This window comes from Lissotriton helveticus, chromosome 2_1 (assembly GCF_964261635.1).
Source record: "Lissotriton helveticus chromosome 2_1, aLisHel1.1, whole genome shotgun sequence".
NCBI classification, from domain to species: domain Eukaryota; kingdom Metazoa; phylum Chordata; class Amphibia; order Caudata; family Salamandridae; genus Lissotriton; species Lissotriton helveticus.
In genome coordinates this window covers 20,783,814-20,809,038 of record NC_136059.1, presented here as the reverse complement: position 1 = coordinate 20,809,038, position 25,225 = coordinate 20,783,814, and the positions used below count along the sequence as shown (strand labels likewise).

The 25,225-nt window shown below is 52.2% G+C and overlaps 1 protein-coding gene across 2 annotated transcripts in view; it reads right to left on the bottom strand.

Annotated features, from left to right (window-relative positions):
* The window catches only part of LOC144817669 (myosin-IIIb-like), a 446,642-nt gene that overhangs the window by 161,370 nt on the left and 260,047 nt on the right, over window positions 1–25,225 (bottom strand). For both annotated transcript variants that reach the window (XM_078674399.1, XM_078674400.1), the window contains exons 7-9: window positions 17,538–17,640; window positions 8,845–8,970; window positions 378–486 (exon numbers count right to left, since the gene is read on the bottom strand). In XM_078674399.1, the coding sequence (XP_078530525.1) occupies window positions 378–486; window positions 8,845–8,970; window positions 17,538–17,640 (338 nt within the window). The remainder of the gene's footprint in view (window positions 1–377; window positions 487–8,844; window positions 8,971–17,537; window positions 17,641–25,225) is intronic.

The following is a 25,225-nucleotide window of genomic DNA, read 5'->3' as shown; positions in this document are numbered from 1 at the left end:
CCAAGAGGTAATATGTATTGCTCAGTACTGACACCGACTGCTGCTATTCCATACATATTGCAAACTAAACGTAAATGTAGGTCGCGGTCTTTTTAAAATGTGCAATACTATTTCCTGTGAGTGACGTCATGCATTCTATGGAGTATACTGAATAAACCTGAATGAATTGTTAATGCAATGAAGTGTTAGGCAGTAAAGGGCTGACCCTCCCCCGCCTCAACTGTGCTAATCCATGATGTATTATTATCCTTCAGTCTCCAACATACAAGTGAACATCAAACAAGCTTTTCTACATGTGACAATGATGTATGTGAGATGTTAGACTATAATGTTTGGAAAGAGGTACAGAATCACGGTGCTCCTTTATCCGTCCTTACCTTCGGCCTGCTGCTGTGTGTGCAATCTCTGGATGGACTCGCCCCGTGTCACAGAAATGGTGCAGACCAGACATTTCAGCAGCTCCTCCTCCTGGACACCAAACTGAGACTGTGGGAGAACACGGCAAACACATAGAAGGGATGAGGGTGGAAGTGGTGTGTGGGATGTGGCGTGTTGAATGTGGCATGTGAGGTGTGGGATGTGAGGTGTGGGATGTGAGGTGTAGAGTGTGGAATGTGGCATGTTAAAAGTGGTGTGTTGAATGTGGCATGTGAGGTGTGGGATGTGAGGTGTGGAGTGTGGAGTGTTGCATGTTAAAAGAGGTGTGTTAAATGTGGCGTGTGGGATGTGTGATTTGGAGCATGGAATATGTTGCCTGAGATATGGGATGTTGAATGTGGAGTGTGGGATGTGGAGCTTGGAATAAGGCATGTTGAATGTGGAGATTGGGATGTGGAGAGTGGGATGTGGAGTGTGTGGGAAGTGAGGTGCAGGGTGTGGGGTTCAGAGTGTGGGATTGTGCCATGTGGGGTATGGATTGTGGGGTGTGGATTGTAGGATGTGGAGTGGCGAATGTGATATGTGAAGTGTGAAGGTTGTGGAGTGTGGGATGTAGCGTGTGGGATGTGGAGCGTGGGATGTGGAGCGTGGGATGTGGAGCGTGGGATGTGGCATGTTGAATGTGGCATGTTGAATGTGGCATGTTGAATGTGGCATGTTGAATGTGGCATGTTGAATGTGGCATGTTGAATGTGGCATGTTGAATGTGGCATGTTGAATGTGGCATGTTGAATGTGGCATGCTGAATGTGGCATGCTGAATGTGGCATGCTGAATGTGGCATGCTGAATGTGGCATGCTGAATGTGGCATGCTGAATGTGGCATGCTGAATGTGGCATGCTGAATGTGGCATGCTGAATGTGGCATGCTGAATGTGGCATGCTGAATGTTGCGGGGAGGGGTGGAATGCGGGGAGGGGTGGAATGCGGGGAGGGGCGGAATGCGGGGAGGGGCGGAATGCGGGGAGGGGCGGAATGCGGGGAGGGGCGTGGAATGCGGGGAGGGGCGTGGAATGCGGGGAGGGGCGTGGAATGCGGGGCGTGGAATGGGGGCGTGGAATGCGGGGCGTGGAATGCGGGGCGTGGAATGCGGGGCGTGGAATGCGGGGCGTGGAATGCGGGGCGTGGAATGCGGGGCGTGGAATGCGGGGCGTGGAATGCGGGGTGTGGAATGCGGGGCGTGGAATGCGGGGCGTGGAATGCGGGGCGTGGAATGCGGGGCGTGGAATGCGGGGCGTGGAATGCGGGGCGTGGAATGCGGAGTGCACTATGTGGAGTGGAATGTGGGGCGTGGAATGTGGAGTGCAGAATGTGGAGCGTAGAATGTGGGATGTGGAGTATGGGATGCGGAGTGTTGGATGTGAAGTGTGGGATGAGAAGAGAGGCGTGTGGGGTGCAGGGAGTGGAATGAGGGTGTGTGTAGTTGTGCACATGTGCGAGTGTGCCAGTCACAGCAGGATGCTATGAACATACTCTTAGAACAACCTCAAAGACAATTGTGTCCTCATACCAACCCCAAGAGCGTGTAATAAGCAGAACCACGGGAGCACATGACAAAGCCACAAGCCTCTAACCAAGCCACTGGTCTTCATAACTGCAAAGTCATGGCTAGAAATGACCCAGAACAGATCAATAATCAATCAATCATCGTTTATATAGCGTGACTATTCAACCCGGAGGGACTCAAGGAGGTCTCATCAAACAGATGAAATGACCAGATTAGTGAGGCCCTGCAGAGAGGTATGTGTGTGGGGGGACACTGCAGGGATGCATGTGTGTGGGACGCTATGCAGAGATGTATGTGTGTGGGGGGCCTTGCAGAGATATTTGTGTGTGGGGGGCCCTGCAGAGATGTGCGTGTGTGGGAAGCCCTGCAGAGATGTGCGTGTGTGGGAAGCCCTGCAGAGATGTAAGTGTGTGGGGGGGACACTGCAGGGATGTATGTGTGTGGGTGGCACTGCAGAGATGTATGTATGTGGGGGGGACACTGTGGGATGTATGTGTGTGGGTGGCCCTGCAGGGATGTATGTGTGTGGGTGGCACTGCAGGGATGTATGTGTGTGGGAGGCCCTGCAGGGATGTATGTGTGTGGGTGGCCCTTCAGACATGTATGTCTGTGGATGGCCCTTCAGAGATGTATGTGTGTGGGACGCCCTGCAGAGATGTATGTGTGTGGGTGGCCCTGCAGAGAGGTATGTGTGTGGGGGGACACTGCAGGGATGTATGTGTGTGGGAGGCCCTGCAGAGATTTATGTGTGTGGGTGGCCCTGCAGAGATGTATGTGTGTGGGAGGCCCTGTAGAGATGTGCATGTGTGGGAGGCCCTGCAGAGATGTATGTGTGTGGGTGGCCCTGCAGAGATGTATGTGTGTGGGAGGCCCTGTAGAGATGTGCATGTGTGGGAGGCCCTGCAGAGATGTGCATGTGTGGGAGGCCCTGCAGAGATGTATGTGTGTGGATGGCACTGCAGGGATGTATGTGTGTGGGACGACCTGCAGGGATGTATGTGTGTGGGTGGCCCTGCAGGGATGTATGTGTGTGGGAGACTACCTGCAGGGATGTATGTGTGTGGGGGGCCGTGCAGAGATGTATGTGTGTGGGAGGCCCTGCAGAGATGTATGTGTGTGGGAGGCCCTGCAGGGATGTATGTGTGTGGGACGACCTGCAGGGATGTATGTGTGTGGGGGGACACTGCAGGGATGTATGTGTGTGGGTGGCCCTGCAGAGATGTATGTGTGTGGGAGGCCCTGCAGAGATGTAATTGTGTGGGAGGCCCTGCAGAGATGTGCATGTGTGGGAGGCCCTGCAGAGATGTACGTGTGTGGGAGGCCCTGCAGGGATGTATGTGTGTGGGAGGCCCTGCAGGGATGTATGTGTGTGGGAGGCCCTGCAGGGATGTATGTGTGTGGATGGCACTGCAGGGATGTATGTGTGTGGGAGGACCTGCAGGGATGTATGTGTGTGGGAGGCCCTGCAGGGATGTATGTGAGTGGGAGGCCCTGCAGGGATGTATGTGTGTGGGAGGCCCTGCAGAGATGTATGTGTGTGGGTGGCCCTGCAGAGATGTATGTGTGTGGGAGGCCCTTTAGGGATGTATGTGTGTGGGTGGCCCTTCAGACATGTATGTCTGTGGATGGCCCTGCAGAGATGTATGTGTGTGGGAGGCCCTGCAGAGATGTATGTGTGTGGGAGGCCCTGCAGGGATGTATGTGTGTGGGAGGCCCTGCAGGGATGTATGTGTGTGGATGGCACTGCAGGGATGTATGTGTGTGGGAGGACCTGCAGGGATGTATGTGTGTGGGAGGCCCTGCAGGGATGTATGTGTGTGGGAGGCCCTGCAGGGATGTATGTGAGTGGGAGGCCCTGCAGGGATGTACGTGTGTGGGAGGCCCTGCAGGGATGTATGTCTGTGGGTGGCCCTGCAGGGATGTACGTGTGTGGATGGCACTGCAGGGATGTATGTGTGTGGGACGCCCTGCAGGGATGTATGTGTGTGGGTGGCCCTGCAGGGATGTATGTGTGTGGGTGGCCCTGCAGGGATGTATGTGTGTGGGACGCCCTGCAGGGATGTATGTGTGTGGGACGCCCTGCAGAGATGTGTGTGGGACGCCCTGCAGAGATGTATGTGTGTGGGAGGCCCTGCAGGGATGTATGTGTGTGGGAGGCCCTGCAGGGATGTATGTGTGTGGGAGGCCCTGCAGAGATGTATGTGTGTGGAAGGCCCTTCAGACATGTATGTGTGTGGGTGGCCCTGCAGAGATGTGCATGTGTGGGAGGCCCTGCAGAGATGTACGTGTTTTGGAGGCCCTGCAGGGATGTACGTGTGTGGGAGGCCCTGCAGGGATGTACGTGTTTTGGAGGCCCTGCAGGGATGTACGTGTGTGGATGGCACTGCAGAGATGTATGTGTGTGGGAGGCCCTGCAGAGATGTGTGTGGGACGCCCTGCAGAGATGTATGTGTGTGGGAGGCCCTGCAGGGATGTATGTGTGTGGGAGGCCCTGCAGGGATGTATGTGTGTGGGAGGCCCTGCAGGGATGTATGTGTGTGGGAGGCCCTGCAGGGATGTATGTGGGTGGGTGGCACTGCAGGGATGTATGTGTGTGGGAGGCACTGCAGGGATGTATGTGTGTGGGACGCCCTGCAGAGATTTATGTGTGTGGGTGGCCCTGCAGATGTATGTGTGTGGGTGGCCCTGCAGATGTATGTGTGTGGGTACCCCTGCAGAGATGTATGTGTGTGGGAGGCACTGCAGGGATGTATGTGTGTGTGTGGCCCTTCAGACATGTATGTCTGTGGATGGCCCTGCAGAGATGTATGTGTGTGGGACGCCCTGCAGAGATGTATGTGTGTGGGACGCCCTGCAGGGATGTATGTGTGTGGGACGCCCTGCAGAGATGTATGTGTGTGGGTGGCCCTGCAGAGATGTATGTGTGTGGGAGGCCCTGCAGGGATGTATGTGTGTGGGTGGCCCTTCAGACATGTATGTCTGTGGATGGCCCTGCAGAGATGTATGTGTGTGGGAGGCCCTGCAGAGATGTATGTGTGTGGGACGCCCTGCAGGGATGTATGTGTGTGGGACGCCCTGCAGGGATGTATGTGTGTGGGACGCCCTGCAGGGATGTATGTGTGTGGGTGGCCCTGCAGGGATGTATGTGTGTGGGAGGCCCTGCAGAGATGTATGTGTGTGGGTGGCCCTGCAGGGATGTATGTGTGTGGGAGGCCCTGCAGAGATGTATGTGTGTGGGTGGCCCTGCAGAGATGTAGGTGTGTGGGAGGCCCTGCAGGGATGTAGGTGTGTGGGAGGCCCTGCAGGGATGTATGTGTGTGGGAGGCCCTGCAGAGATGTATGTGTGTGGGTGGCCCTGCAGAGATGTAGGTGTGTGGGAGGCCCTGCAGGGATGTATGTGTGTGGGAGGCCCTGCAGGGATGTATGTGTGTGGGACGCCCTGCAGGGATGTATGTGTGTGGGAGGCCCTTCAGACATGTATGTGTGTGGGACGCCCTGCAGAGATGTAGGTGTGTGGGAGGCCCTGCAGAGATGTAGGTGTGTGGGAGGCCCTGCAGGGATGTATGTGTGTGGGAGGCCCTTCAGACATGTATGTGTGTGGGACGCCCTGCAGAGATGTATGTGTGTGGGAGGCCCTGCAGAGATGTATGTCTGTGGATGGCCCTGCAGGGATGTATGTGTGTGGGACGCCCTGCAGAGATGTATGTGTGTGGGTGGCCCTGCAGAGATGTATGTGTGTGGGAGGCCCTGCAGGGATGTATGTGTGTGGGAGGCCCTTCAGACATGTATGTGTGTGGGACGCCCTGCAGAGATGTATGTGTGTGGGAGGCCCTGCAGAGATGTATGTGTGTGGGACGCCCTGCAGGGATGTATGTGTGTGGGACGCCCTGCAGAGATGTATGTGTGTGGGTGGCCCTGCAGAGATGTATGTGTGTGGGAGGCCCTGCAGGGATGTATGTGTGTGGGTGGCCCTTCAGACATGGATGTCTGTGGATGGCCCTGCAGAGATGTATGTGTGTGGGAGGCCCTGCAGAGATGTATGTGTGTGGGACACCCTGCAGGGATGTATGTGTGTGGGACGCCCTGCAGGGATGTATGTGTGTGGGACGCCCTGCAGGGATGTATGTGTGTGGGTGGCCCTGCAGGGATGTATGTGTGTGGGAGGCCCTGCAGAGATGTATGTGTGTGGGTGGCCCTGCAGAGATGTAGGTGTGTGGGAGGCCCTGCAGGGATGTATGTGTGTGGGAGGCCCTGCAGAGATGTATGTGTGTGGGTGGCCCTGCAGAGATGTAGGTGTGTGGGAGGCCCTGCAGGGATGTATGTGTGTGGGAGGCCCTGCAGAGATGTATGTGTGTGGGTGGCCCTGCAGAGATGTAGGTGTGTGGGAGGCCCTGCAGGGATGTATGTGTGTGGGAGGCCCTGCAGGGATGTATGTGTGTGGGACGCCCTGCAGGGATGTATGTGTGTGGGAGGCCCTTCAGACATGTATGTGTGTGGGACGCCCTGCAGAGATGTAGGTGTGTGGGAGGCCCTGCAGGGATGTATGTGTGTGGGAGGCCCTGCAGGGATGTATGTGTGTGGGACGCCCTGCAGGGATGTATGTGTGTGGGAGGCCCTTCAGACATGTATGTGTGTGGGAGGCCCTGCAGAGATGTATGTGTGTGGGAGGCCCTGCAGAGATGTATGTGTGTGGGAGGCCCTGCAGAGATGTATGTCTGTGGATGGCCCTGCAGGGATGTATGTGTGTGGGACGCCCTCCTGAGATGTATGTGTGTGGGACGCCCTGCAGAGATGTGTGTGGGACGCCCTGCAGAGATGTACGTGTGTGGGAGGCCCTGCAGAGATGTATGTGTGTGGGAGGCCCTTCAGACATGTATGTGTGTGGGACGCCCTGCAGAGATGTATGTGTGTGGGAGGCCCTGCAGAGATGTATGTCTGTGGATGGCCCTGCAGGGATGTATGTGTGTGGGAGGCCCTGCAGGGATGTATGTGTGTGGGAGGCCCTGCAGGGATGTATGTGTGTGGGAGGCCCAGCAGGGATGTATGTGTGTGGGAGGCCCTGCAGGGATGTATGTGTGTGGGAGGCCCTGCAGGGATGTATGTGTGTGGGAGGCCCTGCAGGGATGTATGTGTGTGGGAGGCCCTGCAGGGATGTATGTGTGTGGGTGGCACTGCAGGGATGTATGTGTGTGGGAGGCACTGCAGGGATGTATGTGTGTGGGAGGCACTGCAGGGATGTATGTGTGTGGGAGGCCCTGCAGAGATGTATGTGTGTGGGTGGCCCTGCAGAGATGTATGTGTGTGGGTGGCCCTGCAGAGATGTATGTGTGTGGGTGGCCCTGCAGAGATGTATGTCTGTGGATGGCCCTGCAGAGATGTATGTGTGTGGGTGGCCCTGCAGAGATGTATGTGTGTGGGTGGCCCTGCAGAGATGTATGTGTGTGGGAGGCCCTGCAGAGATGTATGTGTGTGGGGGGCCGTGCAGAGATGTATGTGTGTGGGTGGCTCTGCAGAGATGTATGTGTGTGGGAGGCCCTGCAGAGATGTATGTGTGTGGGGGGCCGTGCAGAGATGTATGTGTGTGGGACGCCCTGCAGAGATGTACGTGTGTGGGACGACCTGCAGAGATGTATGTGTGTGGGACGCCCTGCAGAGATGTGTGTGGGATGCCCTGCAGAGATGTATGTGTGTGGGAGGCCCTGCAGAGATGTGCATGTGTGGGAGGCCCTGCAGAGATGTACGTGTTTTGGAGGCCCTGCAGGGATGTACGTGTGTGGGAGGCCCTGCAGGGATGTACGTGTGTGGATGGCACTGCAGAGATGTATGTGTGTGGGAGGCCCTGCAGAGATGTATGTGTGTGGGAGGCCCTGCAGGGATGTATGTGTGTGGGAGGCCCTGCAGAGATGTATGTGTGTGGGACGCCCTGCAGAGATGTATGTGTGTGGGAGGCCCTGCAGGGATGTATGTGTGTGGGAGGCCCTGCAGGGATGTATGTGTGTGGGAGGCCCTGCAGGGATGTATGTGTGTGGGAGGCCCTGCAGAGATGTGCATGTGTGGGAGGCCCTGCAGAGATGTGCATGTGTGGGAGGCCCTGCAGAGATGTGCATGTGTGGGAGGCCATGCAGGGATGTACGTGTGTGGGAGGCCCTGCAGGGATGTACGTGTGTGGGAGGCCCTGCAGGGATGTATGTGTGTGGGAGGCCCTGCATGGATGTATGTGTGTGGGAGGCCCTGCAGAGATGTATGTGTGTGGGAGGCCCTGCAGGGATGTGTGTGTGTGGGAGGCCCTGCAGAGATGTGTGTGTGTGGGAGGCCCTGCAGAGATGTATGTGTGTGGGAGGCCCTGCAGGGATGTATGTGTGTGGGAGGCCCTGCAGGGATGTATGTGTGTGGGAGGCCCTGCAGGGATGTATGTGTGTGGGTGGCACTGCAGGGATGTATGTGTGTGGGAGGCCCTGCAGAGATGTATGTGTGTGGAAGGCCCTGCAGGGATGTATGTGTGTGGGTGGCCCTGCAGAGATGTATGTGTGTGGGTGGCCCTGCAGAGATGTATGTGTGTGGGTGGCCCTGCAGAGATGTATGTGTGTGGGTGGCCCTGCAGATGTATGTGTGTGGGTGGCCCTGCAGATGTATGTGTGTGGGACGCCCTGCAGAGATGTATGTGTGTGGGAGGCCCTGCAGAGATGTATGTGTGTGGGGGGACACTGCAGGGAGGTCTGCTTGAGGGGTATGTGCGGAGGGCAGGGCTCAAGAAAGTTTGTCTTTTGCCAGGCCAAAGGTGCCATAATGCACGTGTGTTATTGGAAAGTGAGAGGGGTAAGAAGGGGAGGCCCTTGTGACCTGAATAGCTCCTTGCAGCATTGGGTCTGTTTCAAGGCGCAGTGCCTCACACTCACTCACCGCTGCAGCCTTCAGCCATCCCTGGCAGTTGGGGGTCACCCGCGCCCCTCCGCTGTCCTGGGGCTCAAACACAACGTTCCCCATAGAGAGGACCCCGGCCAGGATCGCCTGCATGTCCACCTGCTCCTAGAAGACAAGAGCGAGGCGCTGCTGAGTATCAGAACCAGGAAGAGCCAAGCATGAGGCACGAGGGAAGGGTGGGACTGAGAGGAAAAGAAAACAAGCATTGGCATAGCCAATAGGTCTCGCCTTTGGGAAGTAATAAGTGTTTAGGCAGAGATACTGACTGTGTGTTTGTTTTTAAGCTGTGTTGTACAGAAGTTTGCAGTATGCTGAAAAGTTATCATAAAGGAGTGGGAGAATCATTTTTGTTACCTTAGATATGACCAAGAAAGTATTATGTACAACAGAATTACCATAATTTAAAAGTATTAATAATAAGTAATGCCTTGAAGTTTTTTTTGTCATTTGAATGCTGCCAACTTGTATCTGCGCGTCCTAACTGTTGCTTATTATGGATTTTATTTTTAATGGGGGGGGGCTACGAATACCAGAGCAGTGAAGGTTAGTTAGTGAGAATGATATATTTAGTGACTTAATTAGTGAGAGATAGTGAGAGTCAGTGAGTGAGAAAGAGTGAGAGTTAGTGAGAGAGTTAGTTAGTGAGAGAGTTAGTTAGTGAGAGAGTTAGTTAGTGAGAGAGTTAGTTAGTGAGAGAGTTAGTTAGTGAGAGAGTTAGTTAGTGAGAGAGTTAGTTAGTGAGAGAGTTAGTTAGTGAGAGAGTTAGTTAGTGAGAGAGTTAGTTAGTGAGAGAGTTAGTTAGTGAGATTGGACACGCCGGTGTGCGTAACGCAGCGCTTTATAAATGTCCCTAATAATAATAATAATAATAATTGTGAGAGTTAGTAAGTTACTGAGAGATTGAGAGAGTTACTGAGAGAGCAAGTTAATGATTGAGAGAGAGAGTAAGTTACTGAGAGAGTTAGTGTTTTTTTGTGGAAGTGAGTTAGGTAGTGAGTGTGAGTGTAATTTAGTTAGTGAGAGTTAGTCAGTTCGTTTGTGAGAGTTATTTAGTTAGTGAGATAGTGTGAGTGAGTTAGTGAGTGAGAGTTAGTGAGAGCGAGAGAGTTAGTGAGTGAGAGTTAGTGAGAGCGAGAGAGTTAGTGAGTGAGAGTTAGTGAGTGAGAGTTAGTGAGTGAGAGAGTTAGTTAATCAGCGAGTGAAAGATTTTCTTCTATTTTTTTTTTAAATGGTGCAAATTACCTACACCCGAGTAGTGTAGGGTGTATATGGATAATACTAATAAGAGTGTAGCAAAGTAAACAGGTAGAATGCCGAAGTGCAATTATATAACCCTAAATTACATTTCATTACTTTTCATCCCTTTTTTTAAAAAAAACACTTTCCACAACATTATCCTGGAACAGTTACACTAGTAAATAGGCAAGCTGGTCTAATTTGGTGAAAGTTGCTCTCACACATATTCTAGGACTGCAGCCGCAATGGTAATTTGCGTCCTGGCGTCCTACGGCGCCCTCCTGCCGGTACTCGGTGCTTAGGCTTCGAAGGCACCTGCACAGCGAGGGTTTGGATTCATTGGCAGGTCGCGGAGAGGCGCAGTTTGCTTGCGGGTGTGTACCGGAGACTGTCACTTGGATGCAAACACCAAAGCCTAGGACAGGCTGCAGCCTAGACGAGGCCACGCTGGGAGGAAGAGCTTGGACCAGCCCTTAGGCCAACAGCTGGATTGCATTTGGGCCACTGTGTATGAAACGGTGTACAATAACGCACTGCATAAATAAGGGTTATTAGAAGGCGCTAAGTACAATCTACCAAGATTAAGGATGCAATAATAATTAGACTTTTATGTGGAGCAAGCTGCTTTGGTCCAGCTGCTTTGCATCGCAGTATGTAGGATGTGCCTAGTACACGCCCCAGCAGCACGAATTCTAACAGAACGGGGAAGCGGAGTCGAACAAGGTGCTCCGATAACATCAGAGCTTTATGGGGCGAACATGTGGGTGCTCCCTTAAAGGGGATTAGGGTCATTATAGTGAGCATGAGGTTGCGTCTCCGATCCAGAAATGGAGCAGGCAGAATGAGGACAACTGTTTTAGAGGTAAGACACCTTGGCACCCGATGTGAGAGGGGCAATGTCTTTGTGTTCCTTGTGTGCCAGTGCAACGAATGGAACTATGCAGATCCTGGCTGTAGGAGAGTAGGGTCTGCTTCCTATGGTCACCCCCACTTTTTGCTCTGATACTCTGGTTTTTCGACTTTAGTGTGGCTGTGGGCCTGTTAATCAGACCCACAGCCAAACTGTTCTCTCTCTAAATTGATACCATGTACTTTAGGTACATACCTGATTGGGTAGTGGGTCACCTTTGTGAGCCCCTGTATAGTGTACCATAGGTACCCAGGGCATAGGTGCATCAAAGGCCTACCAGGGGCTGCAGCATGTATTTGTGCCACCCCTGGCTGGCCCTCCAAACTGACACCACAGGCCGATCACTCAGCTTGGGTAAGGTGGTGTAATCACCCCTTACTTCGATATAGTATACCTATTTCTACCTTTACATATAGACACACATACACCTATAAGTCACTCCTATGGTAGGCCTCGACAATCCGGGAGGCAGAGTGCTTGGTTTAATGTGAAAGGGTGCTCTAGCATGAGCTGAGCCCCTCTGCAGCTTTCGGAACCATCTCCTTATAGCTGTTCTATGATCTAGCCATACCATATACTGTTAAGTGCATTATAATCCTCACCGTTAATGTTAACTTTAGTTTGGCTTTATCAAAACACGTCGTGTAAGGTGTCAAACACTTTGGAATACTACCCTCCCGCCAATTCTGGCGGCGGGGGTAGCATTCCACCCTCCTAGAGGGAAAAGACATGTATGTTACTGCTTTACCCGGTGAGAGTTAAACAGAGCCTCAGCATCACAAAATGGATGCTGCTGCCACAGACACGAGTCTGACCACCTGGTGCTGGGGGAAAACTCTGGCAAGGGCGGCGTGGACAAGAGGTTTCCTGTCCAGGGAGGTGCCAGCACCTACCCAGACAGGGGTTATGTGTATTGGGGCAGGGAGGGCTGCATTCAGTGAATGCATCCAGACATTGCATGGAGCACACAAGGTGCGACATGCATAGCTCGGTTCAAACCAGTTGCTGGGGCACTCCAGCCCCAGCTCTTGCGTGAAACTGGACAAGGGGAAAGGGGTGTAACTACCCCCTTCTCAGGTCCACCCATAGGAGGGACCTAGTTAGGTAATCCAGCCCCTTAGCTTAGTATAAGTATGGGAGCTGTGTCTCCAGGCCTAGATTATCCTGGAAAGAAACTTTGATACAGAACTCTTGGACCTGCGACATTCTATTCAGACTAGAAGACGGAACACATCTCCCTTGTGGTCAAGGAGTGACCACCCTGTCCAAACAGGCACCACCAGTAACTTGCCAGTCTGCTTTGTCGATGCTTCCGCTGGAACCCGAAGACTCAGCCACACAGGAACTGGACTCTCAGACTTCTCCAACTCCAACCCACATCCTCAGCAAAGCTGAGACCCGTGGCGGACACGAGAGACGTGAGACCGGACACCCTGGACATCCTGCATTTTGGTAACTGCTTGACTACCGAGGTACCCTCACAGTTGTGCATTGGGGTACGGGAAGCCCCAGACCCGAGCGCCATTTGCACCAAAGCTCAGCCCTCAACGAGTGCCGCGAGGGGCCTGCTCTTGCATTTCAGCTCGAAGTCTTCCCGGTTCCTTGTTGGCTAGTGAGTCCCCTGAAGACTTTCTTTTTGAACTAAACTGCTTTCCTGATTGTTCCAGGCTTGCTCCAACTTCCCTTCAAAGGAAAAGCGTCACAGACCTTGCTGGTCTGCAACAGAGCCAATCTCGTCATCCTTCGTGGGTTGCGGTTGCCAAGGCTTGTTGGGTCCAATCCGAATACCGACTCCGCAGTCAACTAGATCCATTGTGGGACAGCTCGTATCCAGCCCCTGGTATTCGTCGATGCCTCCTGGACCTCGTGACTGAAGAGACAAGCTCACCTTCTTCACCTTCAAACACGCAACATCGCCTGGTTCTTTCCTGGTCACTGGCTAGTGACCTAGACTCTGTCTCCTCTGCTTTCAGGTTCTTCAGATCTTTGATCCACCCTTGGATCCACCCAGACACTCTTCCTCTGGCCGCCTGCAGCACTTCTTTGCAGATCTCCATTGAAAGCCTCGACAAAACCCGACACCAAAAGGCACCTATGCACCCGGCTTCCCTGGGTGAGGTAACAAGAGTACTCTGGTGCTCCCGTGAGTCTGGACTCTCGAAGTGTCCTAGTCTAAAGGGGTTTTACCATAGTCCTTTACAAAGTGTCCTTAGACAGTAACTTTGTAACTTCTTCGCTCTCCATTATAGGTCAATGGTAACCCGCGGCTGTGTTTAGACACTGCACGCGTCCCCCGTGGGCCTCCTAATTCCTAACCCTTGGTTGTTCCTTGAAGCCCCAGCGATTCCACAGGCCCTAGGCATGCTTTCTAACTCTCACATGGTTCTTATACCACTTCCTTAGTATATGGTTTGCGAGACCGCCCTAGGGCATAACTGTATTTGTGCAACTTATCGTATGCTAATTGAGTAACTTGTGATGTATTTCAATCTATGACCTCATAAAGAGTGCAGAGGGGCTGTGTTAGAAATAAATACATATATATTTGATATATACCTTGTGTGGTGTCCTTTCATTTGGTACTCAAGGGATTATAATTGGTAAAACAGCGTGCTTTACATGCTCTCTGAAGTTTTAGCCTAAGACTGCTGGTCCATGCTACCACTAGGATAGCTTGTCTATAAGGTTGACTTTACAAACACCATCAATAAGGGTCGATTAGACTGGTGCAAGGTGCCCACTAGAATAGTGGACATCATATGCCAGGCTAACTTCTCACACTGGCGACCACAGTACCTCTGGCGTGTTGTTTGTTGGTGAACGGGTGCAGCAGCTTTGAGTGGCGGTGATTGGAGGCAGAGCTGCCCCTTGCTCAGCCTCTAGGTTTGCGAGACGTGGGCTCTTCAAAGCATTCACGTGCATCAGAGTTGCCAGGATGGAGGAGATCATGCATAGCAGTGAATGCTGCAGGAGGAGGAGAAGGGAGGAGGAAGTGTTGTGCCTGATAGTGCACAGCTCACCCTGAACAGCGTCATAATCAAACACGAGTCCCCAGGAAGCCCCCCTGTGAAGTACAGGTCAGCGCAAGCAGGCAGCATGATCAATAGAATGCGGGTCAGGAGGAAGAGGACTGGGGCAGATATAGATAAAACAAGCCTGGGAGTGGTGCGGTCGTGCGCACGCTACAAGGAATTTGCAGCAGGGCCAGCGCAACTGCCATCGGTTTCCAATTAAGATAATTGGAAACAGATGGCGCTGCTGCTCGCTACCGAGCTCCATAGGCCAGGGGAGAGAGAGAAGGCGGGACATGCACCCGCTTTTGGCAAATTGCATGCTGTCTTTCTTAGAAAGACGCACGCAAAGGCCAATAGGTGTGATGAAAGAAAAAAAAAAAGCACACACACGAGTGTGTGGTGCGAGTTGAAAAGCCCTTACTAGAAGCATCGCAGAGCAGCGCATGCGCGCTGGCTCAGGCGAGACCTAAAAAGGTCAGTCGCTTACCTATATATTTGATTGACATTTGTGCACACTTTAGTTCGCAGTGAAGAGTGGGGAACCAGGTTTTGCACATGTTGCACACTTGTGCTTTTATCACAAAGAAGGGACAGAAAGCTGGTTGATTAAACATGAAGCAAGGGGTGGAGGTGTCAAGGGAGGAGGTAAGGTGAAGAACAGAGAATGAGGAAAGAGGGGTAGGACATTAAAAAACGTGAGATGAATTGTACCTACAGGGGAGTCAATAAACTTCCCTCATTTAGAGTGAACATTCATTAAAGGGGGTCTCAAGGAGGAGAACTCGTCCATATAGCAGCCGGCACTAGAGAGAGGCTCCACTGGCACTAGAGATAGCGAGGGTTCCCTGGCACTAGACAGAAGCAGAGTTCCCTGGCATTAGACAGAAGCAGAGTTCCCTGGCACTAGACCGAAGCAGAGTTCCCTGGCACTAGACAGAAGCAGAGTTCCCTCTGGCACTAGACAGTAGCAGAGTTCCCTCTGGCACTAGACAGAGAGAGTTCCCTCTGGCACTAGACAGAGAGAGTTCCCTCTGGCACTAGACAGAGAGAGTTCCCTCTGGCACTAGACAGAGAGAGTTCCCTCTGGCACTAGACAGAGAGAGTTCCCTCTGGCACTGGAAAGAGAGAGCGTTCCCGGGCTCTGGAAAGAGAGATGGTTCCCGGGCTCTGGAAAGAGAGATGGTTCCCGGGCTCTGGAAAGAGAGATGGTTCCCGGGCTCTGGAAAGAGAGGGGTCTCTGGCTCTGGAAAGAGAGGGGTCTCTGGCTCTGGAAAGAGAGGGGTCTCTGGCTCTGGAAAGAGAGGGGTCTCTGGCTCTGGAAAGAGAGGGGTCTCTGGCTCTGGAAAGAGAGGGGTCTCTGGCTCTGGAAAGAGAGGGGTCTCTGGCTCTGGAAAGAGAGGGGTCTCTGGCTCTGGAAAGAGAGGGGTCTCTGGCTCTGGAAAGAGAGGGGTCTCTGGCTCTGGAAAGAGAGGGGTCTCTGGCTCTGGAAAGAGAGGGGTCTCTGGCTCTGGAAAGAGAGGGGTCTCTGGCTCTGGAAAGAGAGGGGTCTCTGGCTCTGGAAAGAGAGGGGTCTCTGGCTCTGGAAAGAGAGGGGTCTCTGGCTCTGGAAAGAGAGGGGTCTCTGGCTCTGGAAAGAGAGGGGTCTCTGGCTCTGGAAAGAGAGGGGTCTCTGGCTCTGGAAAGAGAGGGGTCTCTGGCTCTGGAAAGAGAGGGGTCTCTGGCTCTGGAAAGAGAGGGGTCTCTGGCTCTGGAAAGAGAGGGGTCTCTGGCTCTGGAAAGAGAGGGGTCTCTGGCTCTGGAAAGAGAGGGGTCTCTGGCACTGGAAAGAGAGGGGTCTCTGGCACTGGAAAGAGAGGGGTCTCGGGCACTGGAAAGAGAGGGGTCTCGGGCACTGGAAAGAGAGGGGTCTCGGGCACTGGAAAGAGAGGGGTCTCGGGCACTGGAAAGAGAGGGGTCTCGGGCACTGGAAAGAGAGGGGTCTCGGGCACTGGAAAGAGAGGGGTCTCGGGCACTGGAAAGAGAGGGGTCTCGGGCACTGGAAAGAGAGGGGTCTCGGGCACTGGAAAGAGAGGGGTCTCGGGCTCTGGAAAGAGAGGGGTCTCGGGCTCTGGAAAGAGAGGGGTCTCGGGCTCTGGAAAGAGAGGGGTCTCGGGCTCTGGAAAGAGAGGGGTCTCGGGCTCTGGAAAGAGAGGGGTCTCGGGCTCTGGAAAGAGAGGGGTCTCGGGCTCTGGAAAGAGAGGGGTCTCGGGCTCTGGAAAGAGAGGGGTCTCGGGCTCTGGAAAGAGAGGGGTCTCGGGCTCTGGAAAGAGAGGGGTCTCTGGCTCTGGAAAGAGAGGGGTCTCGGGCACTGGAAAGAGAGGGGTCCCGGGCACTGGAAAGAGAGGGGTCCCGGGCACTGGTAAGAGGGGTCTCGGGCACTGGTAAGAGGGGTCTCGGGCACTGGTAAGAGAGGGGTCTCAGGCACTGGTAAGAGAGGGGTCTCGGGCACTGGAAAGAGAGGGGTCTCGGGCACTGGAAAGAGAGGGGTCTCGGGCACTGGTAAGAGAGGGGTCTCGGGCACTGGTAAGAGAGAGGGTTACCTGGCACTAGACAGAGAAGGTTCTCTGGCACTAGACAGAGGGTACACTGGCACTGGAAAGAGATGGTTCTCCGGCACTGGAAAGAGAGCGGGTTACCTGGCACTAGACAGAGAGAGGGTTCTCAGGCACTAGACAGAGTGCTCACCTCTTCTACCAGAATTAACAGACCCACTCCTCTGCCAGGATTAACCAAACCCCCCTCCTCTGCCAGGATTAACCCCCTCCTCCTCTGCCAGGATTAACCAAAAACCCCTCCTCTGCCAGGATTAACCCCCTCCTCCTCTGCCAGGATTAACCAAAAACCCCCCCTCTGCCAGGATTAACCCCCTCCTCCTCTGCCATGATTAACCGCCCCCTCCTCCTCTGCCAGGATTAACCGCCCCCTCCTCCTCTGCCAGGATTAACCGCCTCCTCCTCCTCTGCCAGGATTAACCGCCCCCTCCTCCTCTGCCAGGATTAACCGACCTCTCATGGACCAGGATTAACCCCCTTCTCCTCGGCCAGGATTAACCGCCCCCTCCTCCTCTGCCAGGATTAACCAACCTCTCATGGATCAGGATTAACCGCCCCCTCCTCCTCTGCCAGGATTAACCGTCCCCTCCTCCTCTGCCAGGATTACCCGCCCCCTCCTCCTGTGCCAGGATTAACCGCCCCCTCCTCCTGTGCCAGGATTAACCAAACCCCCCTCCTCTGCCAGGATTAACCGACCTCTCATGGATCAGGATTAACCGCCCCCTCCTCCTCTGCCAGGATTAACCGCCCCCTCCTCCTCTGCCAGGATTAACCGCCCCCTCCTCCTCTGCCAGGATTAACCGCCCCTCTGGTACCATGTTTTAGGTGATGGGGGTAGTAAGGAGCTATAGATTACGGATTAGACCCGAGAGGTGGAGGGTGGGCGAGTCAGCCAGTACCGGCAGTGCCAGGTCCACTCACCTGGTCCTCGAAGCCCACCATGTCCATGGCATTGCAGACGCCCCGGTACCGGTTTCGCCAGAACTCGTCCATCGCTGCGTCTCCGTACTTGTGGTTTATGTACCTGCGGCAGAGGAGAGTTAGAGAGACACAAGAGGTGAGACCTCAGAGGCAGAGAGATGGCAAGGAGAGGGAGAGTCATGCTAGCGTCGGGCGAGAGACAGGGCCACCTCGAAGGTACAGAGTACTGGAGAAAACTGTCAAAAAAGGTGCAAAGATGAGAGAAACAGGGACACCCTGCAAGTGATGGGGCCAAGAAAGGGGAGGTGGGGGGGTGAGACATGTTAAAAATACAGAGCACTGGAGAGAAGCAAAGATCAGGGGCAGAAAGTTCAGAGAACAGGGACACGGGAGAGAGAAGTAAAAGACTTGGACAGAGCGAGAGAAATGCAGATCAGAGGCAGAGAGAGCTACAAAGACACATTTCAGGGTCTGTCACTGAGAGAGGAGTGAGACACACCGGTGGAGTGCACTAGAGGTACAGAGGGGAGAGAGAGAGAGAAAACTGAAGACTGAACCCCAAGGGAGAATCAGAGCTCAGAGGCGGAGAGAGAAACAGAGACACCTTTCAAGGGTCTGTCAATTCAATTCAAATATTTATTAAGATGTGGAAGTCATATGAGGTCCACATAAAAGCGCATACAGATTGATACAAGAAGGAATTAAACATAACAAAACTCATTCCACATTTGGCGTTAACAACAAACAGAATAAAGTGGCAAGGCGCATCCTAAGAAATACAAAAATGTGCGAGGAGCAGTAAGTAGCAACTAGATCAAGTACAGAATAAAATCCTGAATTCATCCTCAGCAGAATGTTCGTTTTTAGCAGCAAAAAAGTAATTACAAAGCATATCCTAACCTGTGCGAAAAACAATTCAATAGCAGTAGTACATGTGCAATAACGCAATCCTGAATCTGACTTTAGCTGAGTTTTTAACACCATGCATGCTCATGACGAGCTCGGCCCGTCATAAGGCACGGTGCTCCTGTGCTCATGAAGAGCTGAGCTCGTCATGGGCCGTGGAACGCTCGCACGTGGGGACCATTCTCGGCTGTGCTGAACGGGTGCGGCTGTGACGAGGTCAGCCCGTTATAAGGCACGGTGCTCCTGTGCTCATGACGAGCTGAGCTCGTCATGAGCCGTGAAACGCTCACACGCGGGGATAATTCCCCTGCTGTGCTGAACGTTCCACGAAAACGGGTGCGGCCGTGACTACCTCAGCTCGTCATGAGCACAGGAGCACTGTGCCTCATGACGAGCTGAGCTCGTCATGAGCATGGGGGCGCTGTGCGCGCCCCCCTCCTCCCCCAGCACAGCGGGTGAATTACCCCCACAGCGAAGGGGTTAACTTAGCAGCAGAACAAAAATGGGAAATTAATGCAGCATCTCCCTCTTGTGCAAACAGCAGCAGAAAACAGCAATTAAAATATATAAATAAACTCCTTAAAATAATTAAAAAGTTTTATACATGCTGCTTTATTTTTTGGACAAAATAGAAAGTCGCGGGCTGAAGCTATATTTTTAACACTATTTAGTAAGAGCATTGGCAGAAGCCATTGACGGCGGCTCGAGGCCAAGGCTGGGCATGCAAATAAGACTTGATCCAGGGTCTGAGAACTCAGTTTGCAAAGCTTGCAGGTTTTTCCATTTCTCAAATTTGGGGACCAGTTTGCTATTAGATCGTTTAAAGGTAGAAGATTCATGCAACATAGTGTGAGAAAATGTTAGGTCTCATGTTGTAAATTCCAGTATACATATTTTTGTAAAGTTTTTGGTGTGTTTCTCCTGGCTATTAGCTCTAGTCTCTTTCTGGAATTACAGAATTTAATGTCCCTATTAAAGCTAACATTACCACTAGAGGTTTTTTAAGAAAGATTTAAATTCTGATGGTAGGAGAGTAATCACTAATTCTTCTTGTACATAGAAGTTTTTTAGTGCAAATAAAAAGTCGTGATCGAAGGAGTAATTACTTGCCTGAACATCGAAAATTTCTTGACACATGATACCTCTTAATGAGTCTTGCTCTCTATTTTTCAAATGCTATCCCCAGCGTAAAACACCAGCTAGACCTTGATTATAGGAACTTATTAAGCCAAATTCCAGCCTAATAGCAGCCATATGGAACTAACGTATTAAAATTACACACATTTACATAATATCTGACCTTCGATTTTATCCCAAAAATTCCAATCCTTAACAGGGATGGATTCAATGGCAGAGAGCAGCATTGGTGGAAATTTTACTTTAAAAACCATTAATACATGTAAAAAATGCCTTCTACCCATAGCAGTATACAAGATACGCAAACCATTGGCGTGAGATACTGCTTTACAGGAGCCATGTTCAATATGGAGTTTGTTCTTTGTATTGCCGGCCATTAGTTTCCCTAAATAAATATATGAATAAACCACCTCCAGCTTTTCAGAACTTATGTGCCAATTAAAATTACATGATTTTCTATTTTTGATTACATTTTAATAACAAAAATTTTACTTTTAAAAACATTTATTTTCAAGAAATGATCGACTGTATAGTTCTGCAAGGATATCAACTTTCTATTCAGTCCAAAAGGGATTCGATCCATTAGTACTATATCATCTGCATATAGGAGACATGCAAAAGCCTGGTTACTTATCTTTGGAGCATCTCCCTCAGCATGATCAAAACAATGGGGTAGATCAGAGATATATAAAGAGAACAGCAACGGCGCTAACAAGCAACCCTGTTTCAAGCCATTTTCAGTAGGTAAGTACAAAAGGTGGGAGGGGCATTGAATCCCAGGCAAAGTATCATAGGGTTCATGTCCCACACAAGAAGTGACCACGGTCACTCATGGGCCTTCAGACAAAGAACCCGAGATCATTCAATCTATGTCCCACCGCAGTGGCTGTCCCCTTCATAGAGCAGTGCGGTGTAACACAATCAATCGTAAGCCTTTTCAAAGCGGCCCTCCAAGATAGAAATCGTACGTCGAGTATTTGCCACTACGGTGGGCCATAGATTGAATAAGCACTCAATGACCCTCAGACTGGCAGAGTGTTCGTGAAACACTCTTGAGCCTCAGACTGGCAGAGTGTTAGTGAATACACACTCAATGGCGCTCAGACTGGCAGAGTGTTCGTGAATAAACACGCTGGAGCCTCAGACTGGCAGAGTTAGTGAATACACACGCTGGAGCCTCAGACTGGCAGGAAATTATCGTTGCGCTACACTTTGTATTGTATTGTGCTTGGCTACATTTTGATTATACTGTTTAAATAGTGCAATTGTGCATAGCGCCCATTTCAGGTTGTGCCTCCAATACAATTTCGTTTTTGGCCTGCAGCCATTTTGTACTTTGTTGTTGTCCCTCCCTGCCCGGACCTCCGCCCCGCCCCGCCTCCCAGCTGCTCCTCCCTCGCCCCCCCCCCTCCACCTTCCACATATGACAGATGCTTTTCGCGCAGCGTTAACGCGCAGCGGTCGCGCCGAAGGTGCGCCAAAGGTAAGCCCGTCTACGCCCGTCCGCGCCTGGACCGCGCCAGACCCCCTGGTCCCCGCCGCCCCCACCCCACTAGACTCACATATGATGCCTCAACTCTCCTCGCTCTCAACACCGGCCGCACTCCGCTATGCTGCGATGCTACCCCAGGACGTACCCACGGCCCATTCGCCTGCCTCTCCTGCAAATTCAACTGCCTTAGGACCCTCAACAAACCCACTTCCCCCACATTCATCTCCGAACGCAACCATCTGAAATGCATCCTACTGAACACCCGCTCGGTCCACAGACATGCAACTGAACTCTGGGACCTGATCGACACTGCATCACCTGACATTGCCTTCCTTACCGAAACATGGATGAACGCATCTTCTGCCCCCGACATCGCCATAGCCATACCGAACGCTTACAAGATTATCCGAAAAGACCGCACCAATCAAACTGGTGGAGGCATCGCCATTGTCCACAGAAACACCATCAAAATCACAACCAGCTCCGACAACAACCTCTCATCCGCCGAACACCTCCACTTCCAGATCCACACCGACCCCAGGACCACCCTTAGAGGCACCCTCATTTACAGGCCTCCAGGCTCCCGAACTCAATTCAGCGACAACATCACAGACTTCGTCAGCCCGCACGCCCTCGCCTCCGAGAACTACATTCTTCTGGGAGACCTCAACTACCACCTTGAAAACATACTCGACAACAACACCACCACCCTTCTAGACAACCTGTCCAATCTCGGACTCAAACAACTTGTTGACACCCCCACCCATATAGCCGGACACACGCTCGACCCTATCTTCACCTCCAGCAAGCACATCTCCTTCGACCGCATTACAGCTCTCCACTGGACGGATCACAGCTGTGTTCACTTCAGCTACAAAACCACCCTACCCCACAACCGTCCACAACCCATTCCCCGGAGAAAATGGAACAAAATCACCACCGACCAACTCCTCACATCACTCAACCAAAACCCTCCCACCCTAGCAATGGACCCTGACCAAGCGGCCACCAACCTCAGGCAATGGATTACCCACAGTGCAGACGAACTAGCACCCCTGAAAAAGCACCAGTTGAACTCATCCACCAAAAAAGCTCCCTGGTTCAATGATGACCTTAAAAAATCCAAGAAGACATGCCGCACCCTGGAGAAGTATTGGAGAAAAGACCCAACCTCAGACAACATGGCCTCCCTCAAGACAGCCGCCCGCAAACACCACCAACTGATTCGATCCGCCAAGAAATCAGCATTCAAGGACCGTCTCGACAACAATTCTCATAACAGCAAGGAACTCTTCAATATCGTCAAAGAATTCACCAACCCTACCGCAGCATCCAACGACATCACCCCCTCCCAAGACCTCTGCGATGCGCTATCCTCCTTCTACAACAAAATTGCTGACATCCACAACAGCTTCAGGAATACTCCCAGTGATCAACCCGCCCCACCCCCTTCAGATCCCACCCCTCCAACTAACTACCTCAGCGCCTGGAACCCAATCACCACTGAAGACACCATTCGCCTCATGAACTCAATCCACTCTGGCTCACCTTCTGACCCCTGCCCCCACCACATCTTCAACAAAGCTGACTCCATCATCGCACCCCAACTCCGCGATGTCATCAACTGCTCTTTCAACTCTGCCACCTTTCCAGAAATCTGGAAACACGCCGAACTCAGCGCCCTTCTGAAAAAACCCACAGCAGACGCCTCAGAACTGAAAAACTACCGACCCATATCCCTCCTCCCTTTCCCGGCCAAAGTCATCGAGAAAGCCGTCAACAGCCAACTCGCCGCCTTCCTTGAATACAACAACTCCCTGGATCCCTCACAGAACGGATTTCGAGCCAAACACAGCACCGAAACCGCCCTCATTGCGGCGACCGACGACATCCGAGTAGTCCTGGACAACGGAGAAACAGTGGCCCTCATCCTACTCGACCTCTCCGCCGCCTTCGACACTGTCTGTCACAGCACCCTCATACAACGCCTCAGCAACATCGGCATACAAGGAAAAGCCTTGGACTGGATCATCTCGTTCCTAGCTGGAAGAACCCAGAGAGTCCGACTCCCCCCATTCTACTCCGAGGCCACCAAAGTCATCTGCGGCGTACCTCAAGGTTCCTCACTCAGTCCCACCCTCTTCAACGTCTACATGAGTCCTCTCGCCTCCATCGCACGTCAACACAACCTCAACATCATCTCCTACGCCGACGACACCCAGCTAATCCTTTCCCTCACCAAAGACCCCAACACCGCCAAAACCAACCTTCACGAAGGTATGAAAGAAGTAGCCGAATGGATGAAACTGAGTCGCCTAAAACTCAACTCAGACAAAACGGAGGTTCTCATCCTAGGATCCTCCCCCTCAGCTTGGGACAACTCTTGGTGGCCTTCCTCTCTGGGCTCAGCACCCTCACCCACAGACCATGCTCGTAACCTTGGCTTCATTCTTGACTCCTCTCTATCAATGTCCAGACAAGTCAACGCCGTCTCGTCCTCCTGCTTTAACGTTCTTCGCATTCTCAAAAAGATCTTCCACTGGATCCCCCTCGAGACAAGAAAGACTGTCACCCATGCACTGGTCACGAGTCGACTGGATTATGGCAACACACTCTACGCCGGAATTACAACAAAATTACAGAAAAAGCTCCAGCGCATCCAAAACGCGTCAGCGAGACTCATATTAGACATCCCGCGCCAAGAGCACATCACCGGACACCTAAAAAACCTCCACTGGCTTCCCGTCAACAAAAGAATTACTTTCCGCCTTCTTACCCACGCACACAAGGCCCTTTATAATCTAGGACCAGAATGCCTCAACACCCGTCTATCCTTCTACAATCCCACCCGCCAACTAAGATCATCCTACCAAGCCCTCGCCGCAGTCCCGCGCATCCGAAAATCCACCATGGGTGGCAGATCCTTCTCATTCCTGGCTGCCAAGACCGGGAACTCACTCCCCACCCACCTCCGCCTTACTCAGAACCACATCTCCTTCAGAAAAGAACTGAAAACCTGGCTATTCGACAAACAGTGAACCCCTCTCTCTAGCGCCTTGAGACCCTCTGGGTGAGTAGTGCGCTTTATAAATGCCCGAACTTGAACTTGAGAGTGTTAGTGAATAAACACTCATGAGACGCAGAGTGTTAGTGAATAAACACTCATAACCCTCAGACTGGCAGAGTGTTAGTGAATAAATACTCATGACCCTCAGACTGGCAGAGTGTTAGTGAATAAATGCTCAATGACCCTCAGACTGGCAGAGGGTTAGTGAATAAACACTCAATGAGCCTCAGACTGGCAGAGTGTTAGTGAATAAACACTCATAACCCTCAGACTGGCAGAGTGTTAGTGAATAAATGCTCAATGACCCTCAGACTGGCAGAGTGTTAGTGAATAAACACTCAATGGCCCTCAGACTGGCAGAGTGTTAGTGAATAAACAATCATAACCCTCAGACTGGCAGAGTGTTAGTGAATAAATACCAATGACCCTCAGACTGGCAGAGTGTTAGTGAATAAACACGCTGGAGCCTCAGACTGGCAGAGTGTTAGTGAATAAATACTCATGACCCTCAGACTGGCAGAGTGTTAGTGAATAAATGCTCAATGACCCTCAGACTGGCAGAGTATTAGTGAATAAACACTCAATGAGCCTCAGACTGGCAGAGTGTTAGTGAATAAACACGCTGGAGCCTCAGACTGGCAGAGTGTTAGTGAATGCCCCTCAGACTGGCAGAGTGTTAGTGAATAAACACTCATGAGCCTCAGACTGGCAGAGTGTTAGTGAATAAACACTCAATGAGCCTCAGACTGGCAGAGTGTTAGTGAATAAACACTCAATGAGCCTCAGACTGGCAGAGTGTTAGTGAATAAATGCTCAATGACCCTCAGACTGGCAGAGTGTTAGTGAATAAACACTCAATGAGCCTCAGACTGGCAGAGTGTTAGTGAATAAACACTCATAACCCTCAGACTGGCAGAGTGTTAGTGAATAAATACTCATGACCCTCAGACTGGCAGAGTGTTAGTGAATAAATGCTCAATGACCCTCAGACTGGCAGAGTGTTAGTAAATACACACTCATGAGCCTCAGACTGGCAGAGTGTTAGTGAATAAACACGCTGGAGCCTCAGACTGGCAGAGTGTTAGT